Source organism: Rattus rattus, chromosome 18, assembly GCF_011064425.1.
Source record: "Rattus rattus isolate New Zealand chromosome 18, Rrattus_CSIRO_v1, whole genome shotgun sequence".
Classification (NCBI taxonomy): Eukaryota; Metazoa; Chordata; class Mammalia; order Rodentia; family Muridae; genus Rattus; species Rattus rattus.
This window is the reverse complement of record NC_046171.1, coordinates 36,171,659-36,196,234: the sequence shown is the minus strand read 5'-3', so window position 1 is coordinate 36,196,234 and position 24,576 is coordinate 36,171,659. Positions and strand designations below refer to the sequence as shown.

Here is a 24,576-nt window from a genome sequence, read left to right as displayed (position 1 = left end):
TATCTCCCAGCCTTAAGATCAGGATCAAAGGTGAACCCTCCAATTCTGGATTGTAGTTCATTCCAGATATAGTCAAGTTGAGAACCAGGAATAGCCACTAAAATGGTATAACAAGTCCCAAGACTCAATAGGCCCTGAGACCATAGCACACCAGACTCCCAGATGGTGCCTTTCAAGTTCAACTCAAGCTGCAATAACTATCATGTAGATGGTTCCACTTGCCAATACTAAAACAAAGACCTAATCCATCAAAATCCATATAGATCTAGGAAATTCTCTAAATGTACTAAGCTTGCAGTTTTGCTGCTGTAGTTCTTTTTCTGGCTAACAGTTCTTGTTAATGAAAGTATGTCAACCCAGGGCATGGTTGATATGTTAAAAGCTCACTCCCTCCCCCCAGAAAGGTTGATTGTTGAACTGGGATCCTGAACACAGTTTACTTGCCAACTGACTAAAGAAGACATTCTATTGGCTTGAACTCATGTCCCTGCAGTCTTCTCTGATGAATAACCAACAAACAATGGGATGTCGTGGAGGAAATGCTGCAGCAGAAAAGCTTTTACAATCAATATTTAGCAATGAAGAAGTATGGAAGGGGTGTCTCTTGGGACAGTACTACCAGGCATCTAGAGAGAGAGAGAGAGAGAGAGAGAGAGAGAGAGAGAGAGAGAGAGAGAGAGAGAGAGAGAGAGAGAACAGAGAGAAGGAGAGAAGGGAAGAAAGAAAAAGAAAGAAGAAAATGCAAACAACAACAAATAACTGCTTGATTTTACTCCAGAATGACAGGAAACAGCAGGCAAATAAGAGAGAAAGCACCTATGAATAGCAACTATCTGATCAAAAAGTTTGCCTTTAGGAGTCAAATTTTCATCAACTTTTCAATATCCAGGTATTGCTTGCTGTGTGTAGTTTTGTTATCTTTGCTTCATCTCAAATCACAATAAAATTGTGAACAAACCATCATACAACTGGAAAGGGCTAGCACCACAAACTAGTTTGATTTTGAACACACCAACTTGATAAAAGGTTTTGTTTTAAACAGTGAACTATACAAAGATTATATGATACAAAAGCCATGAATACATATGAAAGAATACCAGGACATAGAAATAAACAGAACACTTTGCTAATATGTACATGCACAGATAGGTAAACACATCTTGAACACACCACACTCGCCTGTAGATACTACACATACATATGCATATGAATACAGACATGTATCATATACATATATGCTGCCTTACACACACACACACACACACACACACACACACACAATCTCTGAGTATTTAGAAACTATACAATGCTCTCTGCTAAAGGCCTGCAAAGCTCCACAACTTGGCTATCCTTAGGGCTTATATCAGGAGTGCCTCTAATCCCATATGGCCAAGGACAAATCAAGGAGCACAGTGGACCAGCGTGATCCAACAAGGCAGACCCGTGATGTGCCCTGGACCAACTTTCCCCCAGTGTGCTAAATAGCAGGCATCTTTGCTTCTTGTAGGCATATGCAATTTTTAAAGTGGCCTCTGGCCGGGTGGAGCAGAGACTGAAACTTGGATACTTTGTAGCTGTAGCTTGCAACCCATGGAGAACTAGCCCTGGAAGCTACAAAAGCTGTGATGGGGGATTTCAGAAGGAGGTGTGGGAAGAGTATAGGGTGGGATGATGTTGCAGGGAGGTGCTTCAGGTAGGCCAATGGGTGGTGGTGTCCAGAAAGCCAGATGGGCTCTGGTGCAGACTATTGTGCCTTCCCAACTCCACATCCAGTGTTTGGAGTCTAGCATCTACGAGCATCTGCTTCCGTAGGAAGACCATTTTGAAAAGGTACCAGGCACTGTGGGCTGGCTTTCTGGTCCCATTGTGGGTGGGGTTTCATTGAAAGCCCCTTTCTTCTCAGATAAAGGTCTCACAACACACAGAACCTGTACCTCATCCAGGAGGGAGCTGCACAAAATACTGAATGAAAACGGAATCCCAAGATAGAACTGCTCCAGGTTTGTGAGAACCATGAACCCTTTCCTGTTGAGATTTCATGAGGCACCTGATGTACACCCCAATGTGTGAAGGAAGTAGACCGGGGGAGGCTCTTGCTAGCAGGCATAGCAGGCTGGGCACCCTGCAAGCAGACTGTCCTCAGCCTCACTTTTGGAGGCTATTCCATACAAACGGGATCTCTGCGCTGAGGTTTTATGCCTGAAAATCTCTCGACATGTTGCACCGATGTCCTCGGGGGGGGGGTCTCTTCAAGCTTCAAAATTTGCTGAGAAATTGCTGAGATTTGTGTTCTAGCAGCTCCCTCCTGTTGTAAGATGCTCCAGGACCCAGCATTTCGATCTGGAAATCAGTGTTCCGTACTCTGAAAAGAGCGATTGTCTGTAATTGGATGACTGTCACGTCACCCATGCAGCAGATGCAAGGCTTCTGGGAAACCCACAGAGGATACAGCAAAGAGCAAATGGAAACCCGATCCTAGCTTCTGTGAAACCATGGAGCATAGGAAGAAGGATTGAGGCTCAGAAAGTTAAGATTGGGTGGTTGCAGAGTGCCCTGCTCAGTGGTCTCTGCACAGTTGCTTTCATCAAGAGCAGGGTTATTTTGGGGAGCTAGAAGGAGGATGTGAGAAAGCACCCGAGCTTTTCCCAAGTGAGTTATGCCACCTTGGACATGGTATAACCTGAGGCTCAATATCACCTGTCTCATGTAATGGGTCTGAAGAGTGGTGGATAGAAACTAGTTGATATCAGTGTTACTCTGAATGTTCTCAGTTGACAGGATGCAGGACTTCCTGAGGCTGCTGAGGGAGCATGGGGACACCAGCTCTCCCCCACCAGACTTGTTGACCCTGGCAGGCAAGCTGTGTTGGGACTTCCATGACAACCCTGTTCAGGTGCTACATTTGGTGGAAGCCATTCTGAACAGCAAGCTTTGCTGGGATCTTCTGAACAATGCAGACATGAACCTGGTGTGTGCTCAGGTCCTGTTCCAGCAGGAGCAGCACCATTTAGCCCTCCAGATTCTAGAGGTATGATGAAGGTATGGTGGTTGGTACAGAGAGAAGTGGGGACACAGTGTCTCCCACTGTCCTCTGAGGTGTTATGTCCTGAGGCAGCATGCACACTGATTTGAGCACCTAGCTTGGTAAGCTTGGAATATACCCTTTTAGAACTCCTTATTTGGTGGGGATCGTGGACCAAGTGGTGAGATAATGTATAGTTCTGATGTCCTTGTGTGGGAAAACTTCTCCTGGGGAGATGAAAACCATTTGTCTGCTCACCCCAGATAGGGAACCCACAACAGACCAAAGTAGCAATACTAGCAAAATGCCACTCCTGGCACCATGGTTTTCACTTAGTAACCTTGTGGCCTCAGTGTGTGTCCTTTTGGATTCCAATTATCCCAACCTTGGTAAGGCAGTAGGTTGATGGAAGTTACATTGCACAGACATGTCTCTGCAATGGTTTTCCAAATCTGCACAACACTCAGACGTTGGAATTATAGCATTTATATGAGAAAAGCTTTACTTGAGGATGGGCGGGAAAGGCAACATCCCAAACCACCATCCTGTAAGATATAGTGCAACTAAAATTAACCTTGGCAAAAATAGGCATGACAGTCTATTGTCTTCTGCTCTCAGCAGAGGTCAAGTGATCCCAGAACTTCACAATTTAGAGCATACTAGATTCAAGCATAAACAAGGCCTTATACAGCATGGAAAGGTTCCATACATTTATTATCAGTTGCTTATTTGGTCCACCATGGCGGATACAAAGCATGGATACGAGGAGCTAACTTCATTGCTCCCTGTAATCCTTGGTCATTCTCTCTGAGTCAATACATATCCATGTCTTAGAGTTCTTCCTTAGAGTGTCCCTACATTTCTCCACACCTGATAATCTCAGTGGGCCTGAATTAAATCCACTCAGTCCTACCACCCAGTGCCAAAGGGAACCATGGTCTTGCTCTGCTCGGCTGCATCTGCTGACTTGGTGTTAGCAGTGGGGACATGTATAACTGTTGCCTCCTCTTTGACAATACCTGGCTGACGGAGAGTTCCTGACTGGGTAAACTATCTCCACCCTTAGCATAACTTTGCTTCAGGGAAAATTCCCTTCCTTTGTCTGGGGTGTGTGTGCGTGTATGTTTGCATGAGTGTGTATGTGTGACTGTGTGTGTGACTGTATGTGCCTCTGTGTGTGTGTGTGTGTGTGTGTGTGTGTGTGTGTGTGTGTGTATGTGCCCAGGTGTGCGTGTGTAAATACCCACCACTGGCACAGGACTGGCTTGTTCTTTATCACCTGTAATGTTCTATCCTGGAAGTCTTCTGTGAAGTGGTCTTCGAGCTTTAAGACTTCCAGAAGATCCTTAGCACAAAATTTGTTTTGTTTTGTTTGTTTGTTTGTTTTTTGTTTTAGATCAACATTTTTCTAAGGAACTCCACTTCCACTCAAATGCAGCCTCGTTTGTCTTTGAGTAAACCAGATAGAACTCTTTTCTCCATTTGCCTTTTTTCTCATCTCTGGGTTGCTCTCTAACTTACAGACTCTTTACAGGCTGGATTAAGTGAGTTAGATCAACAAAGCCTTTCCTACTAATTAAAGATCTTGTGCCTCCAAAGGGCTCAGGAAAACAGACCAAATCTCCATGGTGGCTTTGAAGGCCCTGCTGAGGCAACTTTTTCTTTGGCACCTCTATGAACATGGCTCTATCTGATCCAGTGAACAGAGACTCAAATACAGCTCCTTTTATTCCTAGTTCCCTCAGTAGCTTCTACCGCTTGTCTGTGGTCCTTCAAGCCCCTGTTGTTTATTGCCATTTCAGACAGACATCACCATGTATTCCTAATGGTTTTGATAAGTCAGTATATCAAGGACTTATTTCTCTCACAAGGTCCCAGGTTAAGCAGCCTTTGCATTAAAGAATGATTGGTAGTTATATTACTCAGTATTCCTGGATCTACCACAGTAACACAGATCCCATCCACTCCCATGTCTCCCAGCCTTGCAACTTAGGCTGAAACAGGTTCTTTCATTACTTGTTTGAAATTATCTTCCTTCATTCCAGCTGTTCTTGTGATGAATGGACCACACTAGTTTCTTGCATTGGGCGATGTTCAATGCCCCCCATCTTCAATTTGGATTACATTTTCTACCTCTTTTTCTACTAAACTTTGGACTCAAGAGGTATCTTCAGCTCTCTCTCTCTCTCTCTCTCTCTCTCTCTCTCTCTCTCTCTCTCTCTCTCTCTCTTTCTCATTCACTTTAGTTGCTAAATTGGCAGCTAAGACTAGGGATGTTATCTGCATCTCTCTTTCTTGTTGTAATTGGCCCTGTATAAAAACAAGTTCCTGTGTGGCTGCCATCCCAGCCTCAGATGAATTTCTAACTATACACATCGGTGGTCAGGGAACCTCTGCTCCTGATTATATCAATCTGCACTTTTGTGCACTAACTTCAAAGATTGCAAAATTCCTTCTAAGCCTTTAACTGTTTCCAGCAATTCTCTGTAATTACATGGCAGACCACACTCTTCCGTCTGACAAGCCACCCCATTCCACATGTAGAAGAATGCTGTCCTTGGATTTGTTCCAAGGACACTCCTAAACCTGATGACTCGGTCTTAGTTTCATGTCTCGCTTGCCACAGAAAAGACCATGTAACTGCTGTCAGAGCACACAATCACCCTATATACACTCCACAAGAATGGCCACGGTAGCAGAATTTCCTGGACTGATGCTTTCCCCACAGGCCTCCCAGCCTCAGATATTATCCTTGCATGGATATTGAGGTCCATGTACTCCCTCTTTACCAATTCACCTTTGGTTCTGTTTGGCCCCTGTTTGGGCTCCAATCATGCTGTTTGACATATTTATATATACATATACATATACATATATTATATACATACATACACACACATTTACGTATATATACATATATACGTCTATATATGTCAATGTGTATTTATACATATATATGCATATAAATGTATATATACACACATACAAACAAAAAGGGGGGCAGCAAGAGAGACAAAACCCTTTTGTCTACTCATCCCAGAAAGGGAACCTATGACAGACCAAAGAATGGATACTACTGAAATCCAGATGTTGAACCAATGAGTTCTATTGTGGTTATTTACAGGAATATGGGTGAGGGATCACTTCCAGTAACAGAAGTGACTCAGACATCTCCAAGGCCCACCTCAGCATGTGAGACAGCTCACAAAAACAGGTAGCCTGGAACATACTGCATGACCTATAAGCCGTGCCTTATAGGCTTATATGCCTATAAACACAGGTCACTCAAAACATTGGAGGGTGTCCTTTCCACTTGCCTCAATTGGTCTAAACATCTTCTAGACAGCTTGACTGGTTTCTCCTCATTCTAGGCAGCTAGTATTGTGTCAGTCTTTGGAGCATTGCTTGGTCAAGTGTGTTCTTTGCATCTTTACTCTACTGTGTCTCTGGATCTTGGCAGCTGGTCTCTGTTAACTCTGCCAGGATGAGCTCCAATGAATATGGTCAGATTCAGGGTGCCCTTGAAGCTAATTCCTTTTTTAAAATAATCAGTTATTGGGTTCCCTGCTTAAGGAGCCCCCTTGCAGGATGGAGTGTTTTAATCTGGGAGGAAAATATCACACAACACATGTGGTGACACATTTGACAAGGATACCTGACCTGAAGCTTACCATAGAGGTGCATAACTGCAATCTGAACATTTGTGGGACTGTGCCAAGACTGTGGCTAGTTTTCAGGCCAGCCTGCAGTAAATGATAACACACAATCATTCGGTAGAATGTAGTAAACAGAGAGGGACTACATGGTTGTTCTGAGGAGAATACAGAATGGTGGTTAGTAGCTTTGGTGATCAGAACACCTAAAGTGGGACTAGAATCTCACTGAGACAGTTCGTGCCTAGAGCCAGAGAAGGAGAACAAGCCATGGTGAAGATGCTATGCTTTCTTCTCTGTACTGGAGTGACTGAGTAGAGGACTGGCTGGCTTATTTTTTGGGGGGTTGGAGGGCTTAAGATGAGAAGGCAGGCCTCTGATCTATACATGTCTGGCATGATGTCTGCTATGGCCTGTGTGGTGACTGGCTGGGCCAGGGTGTCACCTCCTCAGAGCCTGCTGGTACAGGAGAACTCTTACATTTGGCCGATATTGGTGGTTTGCAAACCCAGATGATTGCCTTTCCCAAAGGCTGGGTTGGTATGGATGATCCATTTGCCACCTAATCTATGGAGGATAAAGGTGACTGGGTTTCAGCAGGTTTTTCTTACAGGTGTGTCACATGCCAGGAGGCAGCCAGGAGCTGACACATCTCTGGAATAACATCCACTACCACTTGACCATGAGGAGGCTGGGTGTCACCAAGCTGAGTTCAGCTCAGAGGTTTCAATGCACAAAGAGGTATTTGCTGATTGTCCTCTGTGCAGGCTCCATGGGATTTCCAGGAAAGGAATGTGATATCCAAATCCCAAGGGGCTGAGCAAACAAGAACAGGAAGTCACCTTAGCTGTATTTATTACAGTATAATGAACTGTATGGCTCCCATGTTTGTCAAATCCTGGTGTGCCTGTCAACAATCTGATGCTTCAGTGTTTCGAAGGCTGGAAATAGATGACAAGAGGCAGCTCTGGCATCCTGACTGTATAGATTTCTCTTCATCGCTAGACACAGAGCCTGTGGATGGAGATAATGAGAGTAGTACAGCTAATTAAGTTTTGCTTAACTACTTCTCATATCACTTACTCCCCATGCCCTAGGCATCACGCTATCTCCTGGGGAATGCAGGAGGAGATTGTTATCAATTATAGTCTCACCTTCATCACTGATGGAGGACAAAGCTGGCATGGAGCAGACAAAACACCCCTGCCTGAGATGGTTTTAGTTTGTTTGGTTTTTTGTGTTTGTGTTTGTGTGTGTGTGTGTGTGTGTGTGTGTGTGTGTGTGTGTGTGTGAGAGAGAGAGAGAGAGAGAGAGAGAGAGAGAGAGAGAGAGTTACAAGGCCAGATTTTACTAGACACTGAGACTGTGAAGCCTTTGCTTATCATCCACAGCCTCAAACTAGAGATGGAGGACTGAAGGTTTTGACACTTGGAGCAATGCAGGCTTGCTGAGTCACAGGGTCCTCTCAGTAGATTATCAGCCTTGTGATGGGAGATAGGGCCATTTCACCCCAGGGGCTGATAGCCCAGCAGAGTTCAGCTGAGCAGTAACAGTGTCATGTCCCTGTGTTTGTGAAGTGTTCTCAGAGTGCTGGGTGCTTGCAGGTTGTGGGTATAGACCAGCCGTATTTCCTGCAGCTGGCCAAGGGATAGGTTCAATAGAGAAGAAATAAAATGAATTTCCTCATGTAGGGCTATGCCAACAGTAAGAGGACTCAGACAGATCAGGTATTTGCTATTGGGAAGGGGCACACATTTGACCATGTGATTAGTTATAAGCCCAGCCAGGCCTTGGATGAGAGTGGGGAAAACACACAGACAAAATTTCCAGGCTGGAAGATCACAAACCAAGATTGAGAGGTACCTGCTGTCTTGAAGCAGATAGCAGACACCACAAGAGAGTTTGAGTTTGTTCTCAAATACAGTTTGTTTCTCAGCCTGTGACCATAGGAAAAGGTGGTGCTTGGTTCACATCCCCCATCCCAGGGACTCCTGAGACATTTGACAAGCAACCTCAGAAGGATGTGGGCAAAGACCAGAACATGGGCTTTGGTGTAACTATGCTGGTCAGCCCTGCAGTGTTCTGAAGGCCAGCTGTGGCCCAGGACTGAAGTCTAGGCAAGAGGAGTTCCCTACTGAGTATGAATTCTCAGGCCCAGGGCACTTTGTTCTGGTTGTGTCTGGGCAGGAGGAGGCTCTGGGTTTACAGGTGAATTCCATTTGGGATGTGTTAAATGAGATGGTCCTTGGATGTACAGGCATGGCACACATATGTCATATCTATATGTCATGTATTCCTCAGAAAAGTGACCTTTAATACATGTTGTGTGTCCTTTATTAAGAAATTCTAAAGGAAGAGCAGGAAAATCAGTGTAGAAAAAAGGGAATGATGGCTACATGGTCCCTTCAGCCATCCTGAAATCCCTGTGCTGTGTAAAGACCAGAGGGAAAAACAATACCATGGGCCTCCTGCATGGTGCAGGGGCTCTCCAAGCCAGGAAGAGCAGCAAGAGGAGGAGAATGGAGGACATGAGGGATTGAGAAGCATAGTTTAGAGGATGAGTGAGATGGGCCAAGTGGAAAAGACAGACAGACAGACAGACAGACAGACAGACAGACAGACACACACACACACACACACACACACACACACACACACACGAAGGTTGCAGTCATGATATTGGCCATTCTCTGAGGAGTTGTTCTGCTAGGGATCAAGTCAGGAGGGCAACTAGAGGGATTCATGTATAAGGTGAGAGATTCATAGCTTTGCTAGCTCATGGAGATGACCCTGAGTAAGAGAAACAGATGGTGCAGAACAGTGTTAATAAACCTGATATGAACAGAGCAGCAGAGAGATGGTTCTTGTGCTGGTCTGGCCATGGGGGGTCCTGTGCTCAATCATTGGGTGAGAGTAGAGAATGGTGGACCACCAGTTGGCATCTCAGAAAGTAGGAGCCAGGCTACTCTCGGTGACTGGGACTGAGGTGCAGGGGTGGACTGGAGAATGCTTCTCAGAACTCCCCTGCTGAGAAGTCCCAGGCGCTGTGATGATGGAACTTGTGCTATACGTGTTATATAAATCCCCCCCCCCCCCCCCCCCACGTAGGAATCCACCATCCCTTACCATCTGTCTTGAGGGTCCTAAGAACCGGAACTTTCCCCCAGAGGTTCACAGCTATCTGCAGGACTTTGCCAGAGGTGTAAGTGCTTATCCCAAGAAGGTCCAGTTGGTAAGGAAAACACCCACTCTAGGTGTTTATCTGCTACACTTCCAGAGACTTCCCTCATCCATAAACCCTGTCTCCCTACCCCCTCCAGAATTAACTCTTCTCTTTTCTTCCTAGGAAGCTCTCCCTATCTCCTCTCAGCAGACTTCCCTCCCTCATTTCCCCAAGGTTGCCTCATTGTCTTCTTCCCAGAACCATCATTTAGGTGGCTACCCTCCACTATGTAACTTCTGTGTCTCCTCCTGGGCTCACTGGGGTCCACAGCCCCTCCCTGGTTTTATTTTGGGTTCCCAGCCGCCATGTTCCCAACATCTCTGTGAGGCCTGGTTTTCTCATGAGGGTCTGCCACTTCCCAGACTGGTCAATTCCCAGATGCTCCCCAGTTCTATGCTTGTGATTCCGAGCTGAAAGTCCCAGTGTAGAAGAGAATGGGCATTGGTTGGGACAGTGCAGACACTGATCCAAGAGCTCAAGGTAGTTTCAATCTGGCCCTTTTTTAAAATTAGGTCTTGGGTTTGGGTACTCATGAATGTCAGCTGGTCCAGAATGGTATGTGTGTGTGTGCATGTGTTTGTGTTTGTTTGTGTGTGTGTGTGTGTGTGTGTGTGTGTGTGTGTGTGTGTGTGTGTGTGTGTGTGTGTGTCTGTGTGTACTTTCTGCACATGTTTCAGAGACAATCTGTTTTCCCTTGCACCAGTTCACTGATCACAATATCTGCATCCTTTCAGGGGTCAAACTGGCTGTGCCCAGTTTGCTATGTGAATATTAGCTGCCCAGACACTTTTTTGAACCCCTGTAACTGAAGGATGTTTTCTTGGGGGGGGGGTACAGGAAAGACTGGCTTTGGGGACAGGCTTGAAATACTGAGCAGGTGTACAACTGGTTTACAATTATCGGTGGCATCAGAAGGCTCTTCTCCAGCATGTGGCAAGAGCCCAGATGGCCATATCAGAAGTTCTAGGGAAGGATCATGTTCCTGAGCCAGTGCAGCTCTCAGGAAACCATTGTGAGTTTCTGACTGTATCTCAGTGCTCAGATGAGCAATTCAAGGGACAGTTGGGGACTGATTTCTGACAAGAACTAGCTGACTGTGAATTGCCCCTGGCATGGCTGTGTGGGTCTGGAGGTGGGGTTTGACATAGCCTTTAGGGCCTAAAATGAGTTATTTGGGAAGTGAATCAGTCTCCAGGCTTCGAACTATTAGTTTGCACTGAAGTAAGACAAAGGGACAAAAATATTGGTATGACTCAAGATCACTTGCATCCCCCCCTCTCGTTTGTTTCCAGCTGGATGTGAAGGAAGTGGGACTCTACAATACCCAGAGACCACCCAACAATCTAAGGGGCTGAAGTCCCCAGCTGTGAGGTTTTCTGGAGACAACACAACAGCACAACCACTGGGTTTCAGGTAGTGTCATTCACTCAGGCCAGGGAACAGGTCTCCTCTTTAGTCCCCTCCTCCTTTAGTTGGAGACCAGAGCATAATTTATCCTTAAACCCAGCCCTTTCCCTTCTGGGCCCTAACATGGTGGTTTGCTTTTATTATATTTTTCCCCAAGATTTGGTTGTCCTTTTATTTCATGGAGTAAGCAGCAGCCTATATGTACCTCACCTTCTGGGCCTCCATGTGCTCTACTCCCCTGTGGTAAGAAAGACAGGAGCCTCCTGCACACAACTCGGTGCTGGTCAGTCATAGGGTCAGTGCCAGGCTGGACACTGCCCAGGTGTGTGAACCCCTCAGTTTCTTGTGAGCCTTACCTATGAAATGGGGATGTGGGTACGGCCCACCATATAGGCTATGGGGAGGGTGTTTTGGGTTTTTGTTTGTTTGTTTGTTTTTTTTTTTTTTTTTTTTTTTTTTTTTTCCGGAGCTGGGGACCGAACCCAGGGCCTTTCGCTTCCTAGGCAAGCGCTCTACCACTGAGCTAAATCCCCCACCCGAAGGGGGTGTTTAAAGAGCCTGATCATGTTTGGGACAATTAGCCCTGATAAAACATTCATTAAATCACTGTCAGCTTCTGCCTAATGTTTCTTTTAATATAACCACCATTTATTCATTTTGACATTAGGGTCTTGAAAATCATTCTCTCTTTTCTGGTTCTGTGTAATAAACGATTGTAATTATATGTGACTCTGGGCATGTCGGAAGCAGCCCTTGGTAGCTGCAAGGAAGATCAGGCAGGATCATTAGTGGCAGTGATGTGCAACCTTCCACAGCATCATTGGCGTCAGCCCATACTACCAACCTTGCCTGGATTCCCCTCTAACACCTACCCATTCCACCCTGGCATCTACCCACCAGGGCACACTGTTTGCTTATGTTCCCCAGGTCACTATATGGATGGGAAAGGCACCCAGAGTGGCGAGGTCATCATCCTGCCAGCCTCACACCCGTGGCCCCTGACAATGGGCCTGGCCTCTGCTCTCTGGCTGCTGGCAGTAACATGCTTGATTCCTCCGTGAATGTCCCTGAGTCTTGTATGATGCCCCTTACACTGCCATCCTCCAAGGAAGTTTTCCCCAGTGGAGCAAACTGAGCAACTGTTTCACAAACAATCTGAACCTGGGATGGGGATGGATCTTAAGTTGCTTATGTCCATGGCTGTTGGCCCTCAGTGATCTTACAGCCATGCAGGTGAGAGTATACCATACACAGATCAGTAGATTTGGGGGCCAGCCCCAACAACTACACAGGTCCTCTGGTACCAAAGTGTTGGGCTAGATGTGTGATGGGCCACCATGTGCTTGAATCAGGAATGTTCAGTGAAGTCCAGAACTACTAAGTCAGAACAGAGTCTTCAGAAATATCCAAGATTATTTTTCATTTGTGTCTCTTATGGGGAAAATGCTCATGAATGGCCAACAAGAAAGAGTTAAAATGGGTAGCAATATTTAACTGCCTGCATACATCAGCATCCCCAGCTGTCCTACCTTACCTGTGAGTACCTGTGCAGCAGAGGAAGGCATACACATAAGACATGTCCCTCCACACCCTGCACTTCATTCTGGGATAAAAACTGCCTGGAGTTTGTTTTTCAGCTAGCACCTTTGCAATTTTTTGTCTCCAATGGGATTATGTGACTTTTCATCTTACAAGGCCAGTGGGTTTGCTTGCATTTCTTAGCATTCTGTGAGCAAAATGCAGGCTTTCATGTCTCGCAGTTTTTAATTTCCTCCTTAAAAAATGCTTAAAGTAGCTGATTTTGTTCACATTTCTAATGCTTTACAGAATTTCTAGCATGCCATTTGTAAACTTACTTCTGGGGTCCTCCTTTACCCAGTCTCTAGGTAGATGAGGGCTCCTCAGGTCTGGGATCATAGTTCATGCCAAAGGCAACCTTCATTCCCCACGCCTGACTTTGCACAAGTCCTCCATGCACTGCGGCTCTTGCATGACCGATCACATTCCCACATGCCTGCAGGACCAAAGAATGTGAACTAGAAGTGGGGTAAAGCTGTAGTTCTCAAAGCCCACCCCCAGGAATAAACTTTCTCCAGCAAGCCTCCATCATCTAAAGGTTCCATATCCCCAACCCATGCAAAAGCACCACCAAAGGAGGGCCAAGTTTTCAAATACCTTGGCTAAGTGAGACTTTCTCACTCAAAGCGCTACAGGCTCCACTTTAAACTAACTCTCTCTCTCTCTCTCTCTCTCTCTCTCTCTCTCTCTCTCTCTCTCTCCACCCATCTATGTGTGTATGGACATTTCCTACATGCCAGCACACACAGGGAAGTCAGGTTTGGATCCTAGCATTCTACCTTGTTTAAAACAAAGTCTCTTGTTAGACCATGAACCACCAGAGATTCTTTGGTTGACACATACTCCCATCTTGGCAGTGAGAACAGAAAGGCTACATATCTATGCTTTGCCATCCAGCTTTTGTAAGGGTCCTTGAACTCAAGTCCTCATGGCTACATGACAAGACCCTTACACACTGAGCCATATTCCCAGCCCAAGCTCCACACTTTAGTACTTGTGCCACTCTGCAAGCCACAGGCTTCCCTGGTACCTGAACTTCCAAAGTTGTAGCAACTGGGTATGCCCATTTTCACTTTTGTTTCTCATAGAAAAGATAAAAAAAAACCCTGTTGTGTTGTGTGTGATATAGGATATCTGCCTTGGCCCTGCAACCTCACAATGTTTATTAAGAGCGGTGTCTTTCAAATTCTTCAGAAATGAAGAAATCAGAAATGAAGATTGAAGTATGAACAACATGTCCAGAAAGGGCTCTTTGACCTTAGAATGTCCTGGGCAGTGGGCACCACATTAGGCAGATAGATATTCTTGTGGTCGGGCAGGAGGCTAGAATAAACCTTGCCCTAGGCCCCATGTTCTGGTCTGAGGTCAGTGTTATGTTAGTGCTGACAATACTAGCCCATCATGGACCCAAGGAAGTATGAAGCCTGCATAAAGCCTGCCCTTAAGGCTTCTCTCCTGCCTGTGTGCCCAGTTAGAGATGACCAAATCTACTAGCTTGTCTTTTAGACTCGGCCACCTTCAGAGAAGCTCTAACCTGCAGCAGATAGGAACAAATACAGAGACCCCCCCCCAGTAGACACGCAGAGAGAGGGAGGGAGGGAGGATTAGAGAGAGAGAAAGGGAGCGGGGAGGAGAGTGGGAGGGGGAGACAGGGAGAATTGGGATTACACATCTCTAAATATGATGATCAGAGGTCTCCATCAAATCCCTCCCCCAGAGCTCAGGGAAACCACAGAAAAAGAAGTTGAAAAACTGTAAGAGCCAAAGGTGTTGAGGACACCAGGAGTGCAAAGCCCATAAATCAACTGATCCAAGCTCATATGAACACAGAGTCTAAAGCAACAAGCATAGGGCCTACAGGGCTCTGTACCACATCCTCTGCTTAAATATTATTGCTTTCAACTTAGTGCTTTTGTGGGACTCATGAGTGTGTGAAGGAATGGGCCTCTGATTGTTTTGCCTTCCCTCGGGACTCCTTTCCTTCTGTTGGTTTGCCTTGTCCAACTTCAACGTGATTGTTTTTATTTTACCTTATTATAATTTTGTTTGTTGTATTTTGTTGGCATCTCCTAGAAGCCTGTTCTTTTTAAATGAGAGACAGAAACACAGTGGATCTGGATGGGGGAGGGTGGTGGAGAGGAACTGGGATGAGTAGTGGGAAGAGAAACTGCAATCGAGATACATTGTATTTTCAATAAAAGGGGGTGGTGGTGAAAGAATCAAAGATATTTCATGACACTCCCTGGCTAATATAGTGAGAAAGCCAAAGGCAGAGTGTGGCAGCAATGGCTTTTCCCTCAAGAGCATCTCAGTGAAGTAGTGGGTAAAAAGTGGAAGCACCGAAGCGGCAGTGTGGCCAATGCCTGAAGTACAACTTGCGTGACTTTGCTAACTGGAGAAATTGAGACTCTGCCTTTGGACAGTGGGAAGCCCACAGTGGCAAAGGCTAGATCAGAGTCAAGAGATATGGACTTCCCCTCAGTTCCTGGAAGTCTATGATAGGTCTTAGAGGTGGTGGCTCTGTCCATTCTTTCCTTGGGAGGGAAGCTGAGTCCTAGGGATGGTGAACTGCTTTTTGTACAGTCAACTTTGTGTCCTGCAGACAAGTGGCTGTGCCCAATGTGTATGCATGCCTTCCTTTCACCTGTGGTTTGTGGAATTTTGTTATCTGTAGGATTTACTGAGCAGTAGAGAAGCCATCCTCAGAGCTTGCACCCAGAGGAGGGTCCAGGACCCAGAAGTGGGCAAGCAGCTTCCACTGCAGTCTCTAAAATTCATCATCAACATAGGTAATCCTGAAGGGCCCTGGGCTTTCTGTGGGTCACAAGATATGATTGGGTTTCCTTTGTAGACTCACTTTTTCAGAGTTTGAGATCGTATCTTTCCTTATGTCTTTCTGAAAAACTTAACACTTTTTCTCAAAAAAAGAAGACCCCAAACACAGGCAACATGGGTGGGCATCCCACACTTTGGATAGTGTACAGGCTCATTGCTGGCATAGACCCCTTGGTTTTATTACCCTGTTCCTCATGTTTATTTCACAAACAAAGCCTGCTGGTTTCTGAGAGGCATGGAGTTTTACCTCTTGATATTGCAAATTGTTGTCTCAAAAGTATTGAAAGTCCTAAGAGATACCAAGGTATGGACTGTTAAGACAGAAGACCTGTCAGCAAACACTTCTTGGTATCAGCAATAGTTACTGGGTTTGGTGGCTCTGTGTATATGGGCTGGATCCCCAGGTGGGGCAGGCTTTTGATGACCTTTTCTTCAGTCCCTTCTCTACTCTTTGTCCCTGTATTTCCTCCCGTGAGTATTTTGTTCTCCCTTCTAAGAAGGACTGAAGCATCCACATTTTGCTCTTCCTTTTTCTTGAGCTTCATATGATCTGTGAATTTATTTTCTTAGGGATTCCAAGCGTTGGGGCTAATATTCACTTGGTGTCTGGGTTACCTCACTCAGGATGACATTTTCTAGTTCTATCCATTTGCCTAAGAATTTCATGCTGACAGGAGCCAGATATGGATGTCTCCTGAGAGGCTCCTGGTACGGAACCTTACTGATTCAGATGAGGATGCTTATTGATACAGATGAGGATTGAGCATGGAGACTCCAATGGAAGAGTGCGAGAAAGGACTGAAGGATCTGAAGGGGTTTGCAAACCATAGGAATAACAACAGTATCAACCAAACAGATCCCATCAGAGCTCCCAGGGACTAAACCACCAACCAATGAGTACACATGGAGGGACCCATGACCCCCGTCACATATGTAGCAGAGGATGGCATTGTCCAGTATCAATAGGAGGAAAATTCCTTGGTCCTATGAAGGCTCATTTCCCAAATGTAGGGGAATGCCAGAGTGTTGAGGTGGGAATGGATGGGTGGGAGGGAGAGCACCCTCATAGAATCAGGGGGAGTGGGAGGGGAGATCGGGGAAAGGGGATATTACATTTGAAATGTAGATACAAAAATATCCAAGAAAAAAAAAGAAAGAAAAAGAGGATCTGGTTTTCTGAGGCATGAGTCCAGTGGTCCTGTGGTAGAAAGACAATATCCAAAGTCACAAAGGATTGCAGATGGGAAGATGGATAGGGTCTAGGGTGGTCCAGTCCTCTGTGATTGAGAGAAGATGCCCAAGGTTTTCACGAGACTGCAGATAGGGTCAGGATATGGAGTGGTCTGAGGTCTTCTGGTATAGAAAAGTTGGCAAAGATCTCTATGTTGGCCACTAGCTCCAGAAAGCTGTAACTGTTGTCTGGGGCCTTCTGGTGGAGAGGGAATTGCTACTGCTCATCCCATTTCAGTGGATACTTCTCATGTCTACACTAGCGTCAACCAAGTCCATGATTCCAGGTCATGATAGAAGCTTCCTCATCTAGCATGTCTCTGATACTACTGTTCTAGGGGATGCCCTTCAGTTGTAATGATTAGCTGCATCACTGAGTGTGACACTGTTCCTGGGGGAGATAAGAATAAATGTCTGCTCACCCCAGATAGGGAACAGATAGCTACTCATGCCAGGCAGGGAACAGGTGACAAAATAATGAGAAAAAGTCCATCCTGGTGAATGGACGTGTTTACTGGGGTAAGGAGTTGCTTACAGAGCAGGCATGACCAAGGGTAGTTGGGCATCGCCAAACCGCAACCAGTGTAGGTGATGACTCATGAGAGCTGAAACCCCTGGAGCACTCTTGCAAGCTGCTTGTCAAGTGCAGCATCCTTGCTAGGCAATTATCAGAGGGAGTCTTCTCCAGGCAGCTTGGCTGGTCAGAGTCCCTGCCCTCAGCCGATGCTTGCTGCTTCAATTAACTCTGGGGAGGGACTTTTACAGATCTTAAAGTTTCGGCTTTCCCAGACATTAAGTTAGTTTATTTCCCTAGTCTCATATGCCTCGCTGCTTCTTCCTGGAAGGAACGTCTCAAATCTGAGAATATGAATCCACGACAGTTCAATAGGAATCCATGTAAATAGAATCATATACTGTGCACTAAAGTTTGTTTTAGAAAGGTGGCATAAGGTCTCTTTGTGTAGATCTCTGTAGCCTCTAAATGCCCCTGTCCTCCTGCTATAGCCTGTTGAGTGCTGTAATTGTCAACCTGGGCTCCATGCCCCAACCTTGTTTTTTTCTTTTTTTATCCATTTGTTTCTTTTTTATTTGCTCTAGTGGCCAGTGCTTAGTGTGTCCACTGTAAGATTTGTCCTGCTAGGACTGGGGTTAGCCTCAAGTGATGACCTCTCAGTTGCTCCCTATGACTTTCTAGATGAGGCTGATCACATTAACATGTTTCCCTCTGCAGATTGCCTCGTCTGAACAATGGTCACAGTTCCGTCAATTACTCAGAATGGCTTAGATGTATAGATGTAGGACTGTGGGGATCATGTGACCCAGTGTTGTCATGAAACAAAACCTTTTCTGATGTGAGAAGCACAGTTATATAAGATAGAGCTCTTCTCTTTCAGTTCTCTGGAAGTGATGCCAGCATTACCTGCCATGCCAGCACCTCTGTCCATGATGAAGCTGAGCCAACCCTTGCCCTTCAGCCAGGTGAGGTATTCTGGGGTTTGCATGGTTTTCTTCTCAGAGCTACTAGTACTGCTGGGTGGCCAATAAGGAGCAGAAATGACTTCTGGGTGGATGTTACTAGATCCAGAACTGCGCTGGAATTTGGGGTAGAGGGCCGTGGTAGATCCTCTCCTAAGTTCAGAATAGGTTTTATGTTGCCAGGAGACACTCTGGTGGGAAGGCAGGTATCCTAAAACCTGGCTGAACATGACTCTGTTTGTAATGCTGTGCTGTTCTTTGTTTTCTTTCAGGTACAAAGGGCTGATGACCAGCCCTCATGGGATGCTTTCTGGGGAGCCACAATACTCCTTGAGTTTTCTGAGGGACCCCTGGGTCGAACCGCCCATGTGGAGTTGGAGCAGCACATGGAATAAACAAGTGTGGACTGTGCACCTGTTCAAAACGAGTTTCAGAGATTCACTGTGAACAAAAATCGATGTTCCCAGAGTTCCCCACAAGTGAGTCTGCTGGGAAGCCCCAAGAGCATCTTGTCATACTACACTGTTTGAGTAGTTTGGGTGGTAAATTTCTTTATTGCAAAGTTTTTAGAGAACTGTCTGTGGTGTCATAAGTCCATGGTGGTTCTGCTCCACTCAGGTAATGATAGATGTTTAGTTGAGCCTCCCAACAAGTGCTGGGGAAAGGATCACTAGATCAGAGAAGAGTATTCCACTGGTGAACCCTCCTACTGCCATGAACACAGGGACACCCTCTTCCACTCATTAACTTTGTGAGTGGGTTCAGAGAGTGATTTCATATTTTTCTGGACATGAGACCCACCTCCTTGAGTGCTAAGTTGCAAAGTTAACTAGAGTCACTCCAGATAGGGTTCAGCAGAACAGATTTACTTGCCATCCATCATTTGTTATGCTTCTGAAAGAAATGTTTTATTAACTTAAATTCCCAGGACTCTTATGACCTCTTCGTTTACTGTGGGTACTGTATAACAAGATATAGACCCCCTCTGGATGCTTTGGTTATAGCACCTAGTTCTATTTCCTTCCTCTGAATACATTGGTATTGCATGGGAAATTGTCACCTGCTTTGGGATACATAGAGCACTACGTGGGCCTCTATCTCCTTCTTCAAGATGTTTTGGATCCTGCATGTGAAGCTGTTGCCCTTTCCTAGATGGTTTGGGTAGTTCATGGTGCTCTATCTACCTTCTCTGTCCACTATGATGTTGCCCTCTTATGGGTACCTTGGGTATTGCATAGAGCTCTATCACCGTCCTCTGTAAAGGTATTGCCCTTGTTTAGATGCTTTGAATACTACACAGAGTGGTTAGCTCCCTTCTCTGAGCACATTGTACACTGCAAGGAGCTCTACTGCCCTTTTCTAGCCACTGTGGGCATTGCATGGGAAGGCATCACATTCTCTGGCTGCTTTGAATCTGCACTGGAAGTTAATATCCAATTTTTTGGATGCTACAAGTGCTTCACCAAAGCTTTCTTCTGGATGCTTTATGTGCTGTATAGGAATTTTTATCTGCTTTTAGATGCTTTAGATACTGCATAGGAAGCTAGCACTGTCCTGTTGCTTTGGGTACTTTACAGGTCTCTATCACCCTCTCATGGATGCTTTGGATACTGCATCCTTAAGTGATGGGCTTGAAGCAGAAGTGTAAGCTAAATAAAACCTTTCTTCCTTCATCAAGTTGCATTTGGTCCTGGTGTTTCATCCCAGCAGTAGAAACCCTAAGACATGAAGGTACAAGAAACTGACATGGAACAATGTTAACTCTTTTTTTAGTTAACTACTTATTGAGTCAGTAATAAAATATTTTCCTCCAGGGGCACATTTAAGACCAGGTGGATTCGATACTGAACCCTACCAACCATTTTAAAAAGAAGTAAACATACTTTTCCTTAATTTATTTTAAGACACCTAAAATGAAGAAATTCTACTGAACTGATTCATTTGAGGTCAGCTCTACTGCATGAGATGACAAAAACCAGATGCACAAACAATAGGACTATGGGAAATGTCCATGATAATTATCTCAATTGATTCATAAAGTTCATATTATTGGCACCCAAATCCCATGGAGAAGAGAGCTAAACACCCAGAAGTACAGACCATCCTGAGACTACAGGACAGACGCCACTTCTATCCCCCTCTGCCCACATCTCTGGTCCAAGAGGAAACTGCATAGTGCCTCTGGACACAGGAATATAGGAACAGTCAGCTGCTGGTACTTGCACAGAACAGAACTGAACTGAACCTGGTCAAACAGCTCCATGTACCCAAATCCCAATGTTGAGAGAGCTGGACCCTCAGAAGTGCAGAAACTGCTGAGAAATCAGAGGAGACTACCCTCTGCCCACATCCCCAATGAAAGAGGGAATCACCTAGTGCCAGCTGTGCCTCCTGGGTGCAAAGACCTAAGAGCAGTCATGGGCAGGACCCATCTGATTCCTACCTGTGCCTGAAAGACAGTCACCAGGAGCACCTACACACATGAGAGCAGAGCACCTGTTCCCAGAAATGGCTGAAAGAAAACGGGAAAACATTTCTACAGGAGTGCCGACACAGAGGCATAAAGGAGGGTCAAGCTACTGGCAAAAATACCAAGACAAGCTAACATCAGAGACAACCTGATGGTGACAGGGAAGTACAGAAACCTAAGCAACAGAAACTAAGACTACTTGGTATCATCGGAGCCCAGTTCCACCACCAAAGAAAATAATGGATATCCAAACACACCAGAAAAACAAGATTTAGATTTAAAATGACATTTTATGATAATGGTGGAGGACTTAAGGACATAAATAACTCCCTTAAAGAAATGCAAGACAACACAAGTAAACAAGTAAAAGCCCTTAAAAAGGAAACATAAAAATCCCTGAAAGAATTACAGGAAAACACAACCAAACAGGTAAAGGAATTAAACAAAACAATCCAGGATTTAAAAATGGAAATAGAAAAAAATAAAGGAATCACAAAGAAAGACAACCCAGGAGAGAGAAAAAAACTATCAAAGAGATCAACAGTCATAAACACAAGCATTACAAGCAGAATACAAGAGATAGAAGAGAAAATCTCAGGGCAGAAGATACCATAGAAAACATCGACACAACCATCAAAGATAAGGTAAAATGCAAAAAGGTCCTAGCAGAAACATCCAGGAAATCCAGGACACAATGAGAAGATCAAACATAAGGATAATATGTATAGAAGAGAGTAAAGACTCCCAACCTAAAGGGCCAATAAACATCTTCAACAAAATTAGAGAAGAAAACTTCCCTAACCTAAAGAAAGAGATGCCCATAAATATACAAGAAGCCTACAGAACTCCAAATAGATTGGACCAGAAAAGAAACACCTCCCGTCACATAATAGTCAAAACACCAAACGCACAAAATAAAGAAAGAATATTAAAAGCAGAAAGGGAAAAAGGTCAAGTGACATATAAAGGCAGACCTATCAGAATTACACCAGACTTCTCACCAAAGACTATGAAGACCAGAAGATCCTGGGCAAATGTCATACAAACCCTAAAGGAACACAAATGCTAGCCCAGGTTACTATATCCAACAAAACTCTCAATTAACATAGATGGAGAAACCAAGACATTCCATGGCAAAACCAAACTTACACAATATCTTTCTACAAATCCAGCCCTACAAAGGATAATAGATGCGAAACCCCAACACAATGGGGGAAACTATGCAGTACAAAAAGTAAGAATGTAAACTCTTTGCAATGAAGATGCACAAACATAAATCCACCTCTAGCAATGAAAATAACAGGAAGCAACAATCACTATTCCTTAATATCTCTCAACATCAACGGACTCAATTCCCCAATAAACAGACATATACTAGCAGACTGGATAGTAAAGAGGACCCAGCAATTTGCTGCATACAGGTGAAACAAAACTCAGAGACAAAGACATACACTACCTCAGAGTAAAACCCTAGAAAACAAATTTCCAACCAAATGGTTCAAAGAAACAAGCTGGAGTTGCAATTCTAATACCAAATAAAATTGAATTTCAAACAAAAGTCATCAAAAAAGATAAGGAAGGACACTGTATTCATCAAAGGAAAAATCCACCAAGATGAACACTCAATCATAAATATCTATGCTCCAAATGCAAGGGCACCTGCATTCATATAAGAAACCTTACCAAAGCTCAACTGACACATTGCATCTCACACAATAATAGTAGGAGATTTCAACACCCTACTCTCATCAATGACCAGATCATGGAAACAGAAATTAAACAGAGACATATAGAAACTAACAGAAAGTATGAACCAAATGGATTTAACAGATATTTATAGAACATTCCATACTAAAACAAAAGGAATTACCTTCTTCTCAGCACCTCATGGTACCTTCTCCAAAATTGGCCATATAATCAGTCACAAAACAGGCCTCAACAGACACAGGAAGATAGAAATAATCCCTTGCACCACAGAATAAGGTTGGTCTTCAATAACAACAATAACAACAGAAAGCCCACATATACTTGGAAGTTGAACAACACTCTATTCAATGACAACTTGGTCAAGGAAGAAATAAAGAAATTAAAGACTTCTTAGAATTTAGTGAAAACGAAGATACAACATACCCAAACTTATGGGACACAATGAAAGCATTGCTAAGAGGAAAACTCATAGCTCTGAGTGCCTGCAGAAAGAAACAGGAAAGAGCATATGTCAGCAGCTTGACAGCACACCTAAAAGATCTAGAACAAAAAGAAACAAATACACCCAAGAGGAGTAGAAGGCAGGAAATAATAAAATTCTGGACTGAAATCAACCAAGTTGAAACAAAAAGAACTATAGAAACAATCAACAAGACCAGAAGGCAGGACACTTTACTGCTCCCAAATCCCTTGGGAGAGAGAGCTCACCACCCTGACAGGTGGGCAGACCTAAGACTGCAGAACAGGAGAGACCATCAATACTGCCAAACCATGCCCACATCCCTGGCCCAAGATGAAACTGTATAGGTCCTCTGGGAAGAGGAAGATAGGGGCACTCAAGCGGTAGGTCCCCTGCAGTCCAGGCACCGCCCAGATCTGAAGGGACCAGATCAAAATCTCCCTGCACACAAATCCCATGGGAGGGAGAGCTAAAACTTCAGAGGGGCAGACATGCCTGGGAAGCCAGAAGAGACTACACTCTGCCCACATTTCTGCCTCCAGAAGAAAACACCGAATGCCATCTGGGACCCCGGTGCACGGGGTCTCCTGGAAAAGGCATTGCAGGCCCTCCTGGTCACCACCCTCACCGGGAGCTCGAAAGCAGCCCCACACAAGCAACTTGAGCCGGGGGACCACAGGTAAGACCAACTTTTCTGCTCCAAGAGACATGCCTGGTGGACTCAGGACACAGGCCCACAGGAACAGCTGAAGACCAGTAGACAGGAAAGACTAAACACTGAAAGCAGAACACTCTGTTCCCATAACTGGCTAAAAAGAAAACAGGAAAACAGGTCTACAGCACTCCTGGACACACAGGCCCATAGGACGCCTAGCCAATGTCAGAAATAGCAGAACAAGGTAACACCAGAGACAAGCTGATGGCAAGAGGCAAGCACAGGAACCCGAGCAACAGAAACCAAGATTACATGGCATCATCAGAGCCCAATTCTCCCACCAAAGCAAACACTGAATATAAAAACACACCAAAAAAGCAAGATCTAGATTTAAAATCACATTTGATCATGATGCTGGAGGACTTCAAGAGAGATATGAAGAACTCCCTTAGAGAAACACAGGTAAACATAAATAAACAAGTAGAAGGCTATAGAGAGGAATCACAAAAATTCTTGAAAGAATTCCATGAAAACATAATCAAACAGGTGAAGGAATTAAAAATGGAAAGAGAAGCAATAAGGAAAGGACACAGGGAAACAACCCTGGATATAGAAAACCAAAGGAAGAGACAAGGAGCCGTAGATACAAGCATCACAAACAGATTACAAGAGATAGTACAGAGAATCTGAGAAGCAGAAGATTCCATAGAAATCATGGACACAACTGTCAAATAAAATGTAAAACGGAAAAAGCTACTGGTCCAAAACATACAGGAAATCCAGGACTCAATGAGAAGATCAAACCTAGGGATAATAGGTATAGAAGAGAGTGAAGACTGCCAGCTCAAAGGACCAGTAAA

The 24,576-nt window shown here is 44.7% G+C and overlaps 1 protein-coding gene across 1 annotated transcript; it reads left to right on the top strand.

Annotated features, from left to right (window-relative positions):
- Positions 1–1,952: 1,952 nt before the first annotated feature.
- Positions 1,953–18,819, top strand: Anhx (anomalous homeobox). Its single transcript, XM_032888462.1, is given in 11 exon segments — positions 1,953–2,000; positions 2,772–3,028; positions 7,289–7,416; positions 9,784–9,907; positions 10,776–10,788; positions 10,791–10,910; positions 11,191–11,311; positions 12,233–12,431; positions 15,558–15,672; positions 18,309–18,427; positions 18,697–18,819. Coding segments are annotated over 11 exon segments (1,353 nt in total). The 5' UTR covers positions 1,953–1,966.
- Positions 18,820–24,576: the final 5,757 nt, after the last annotated feature.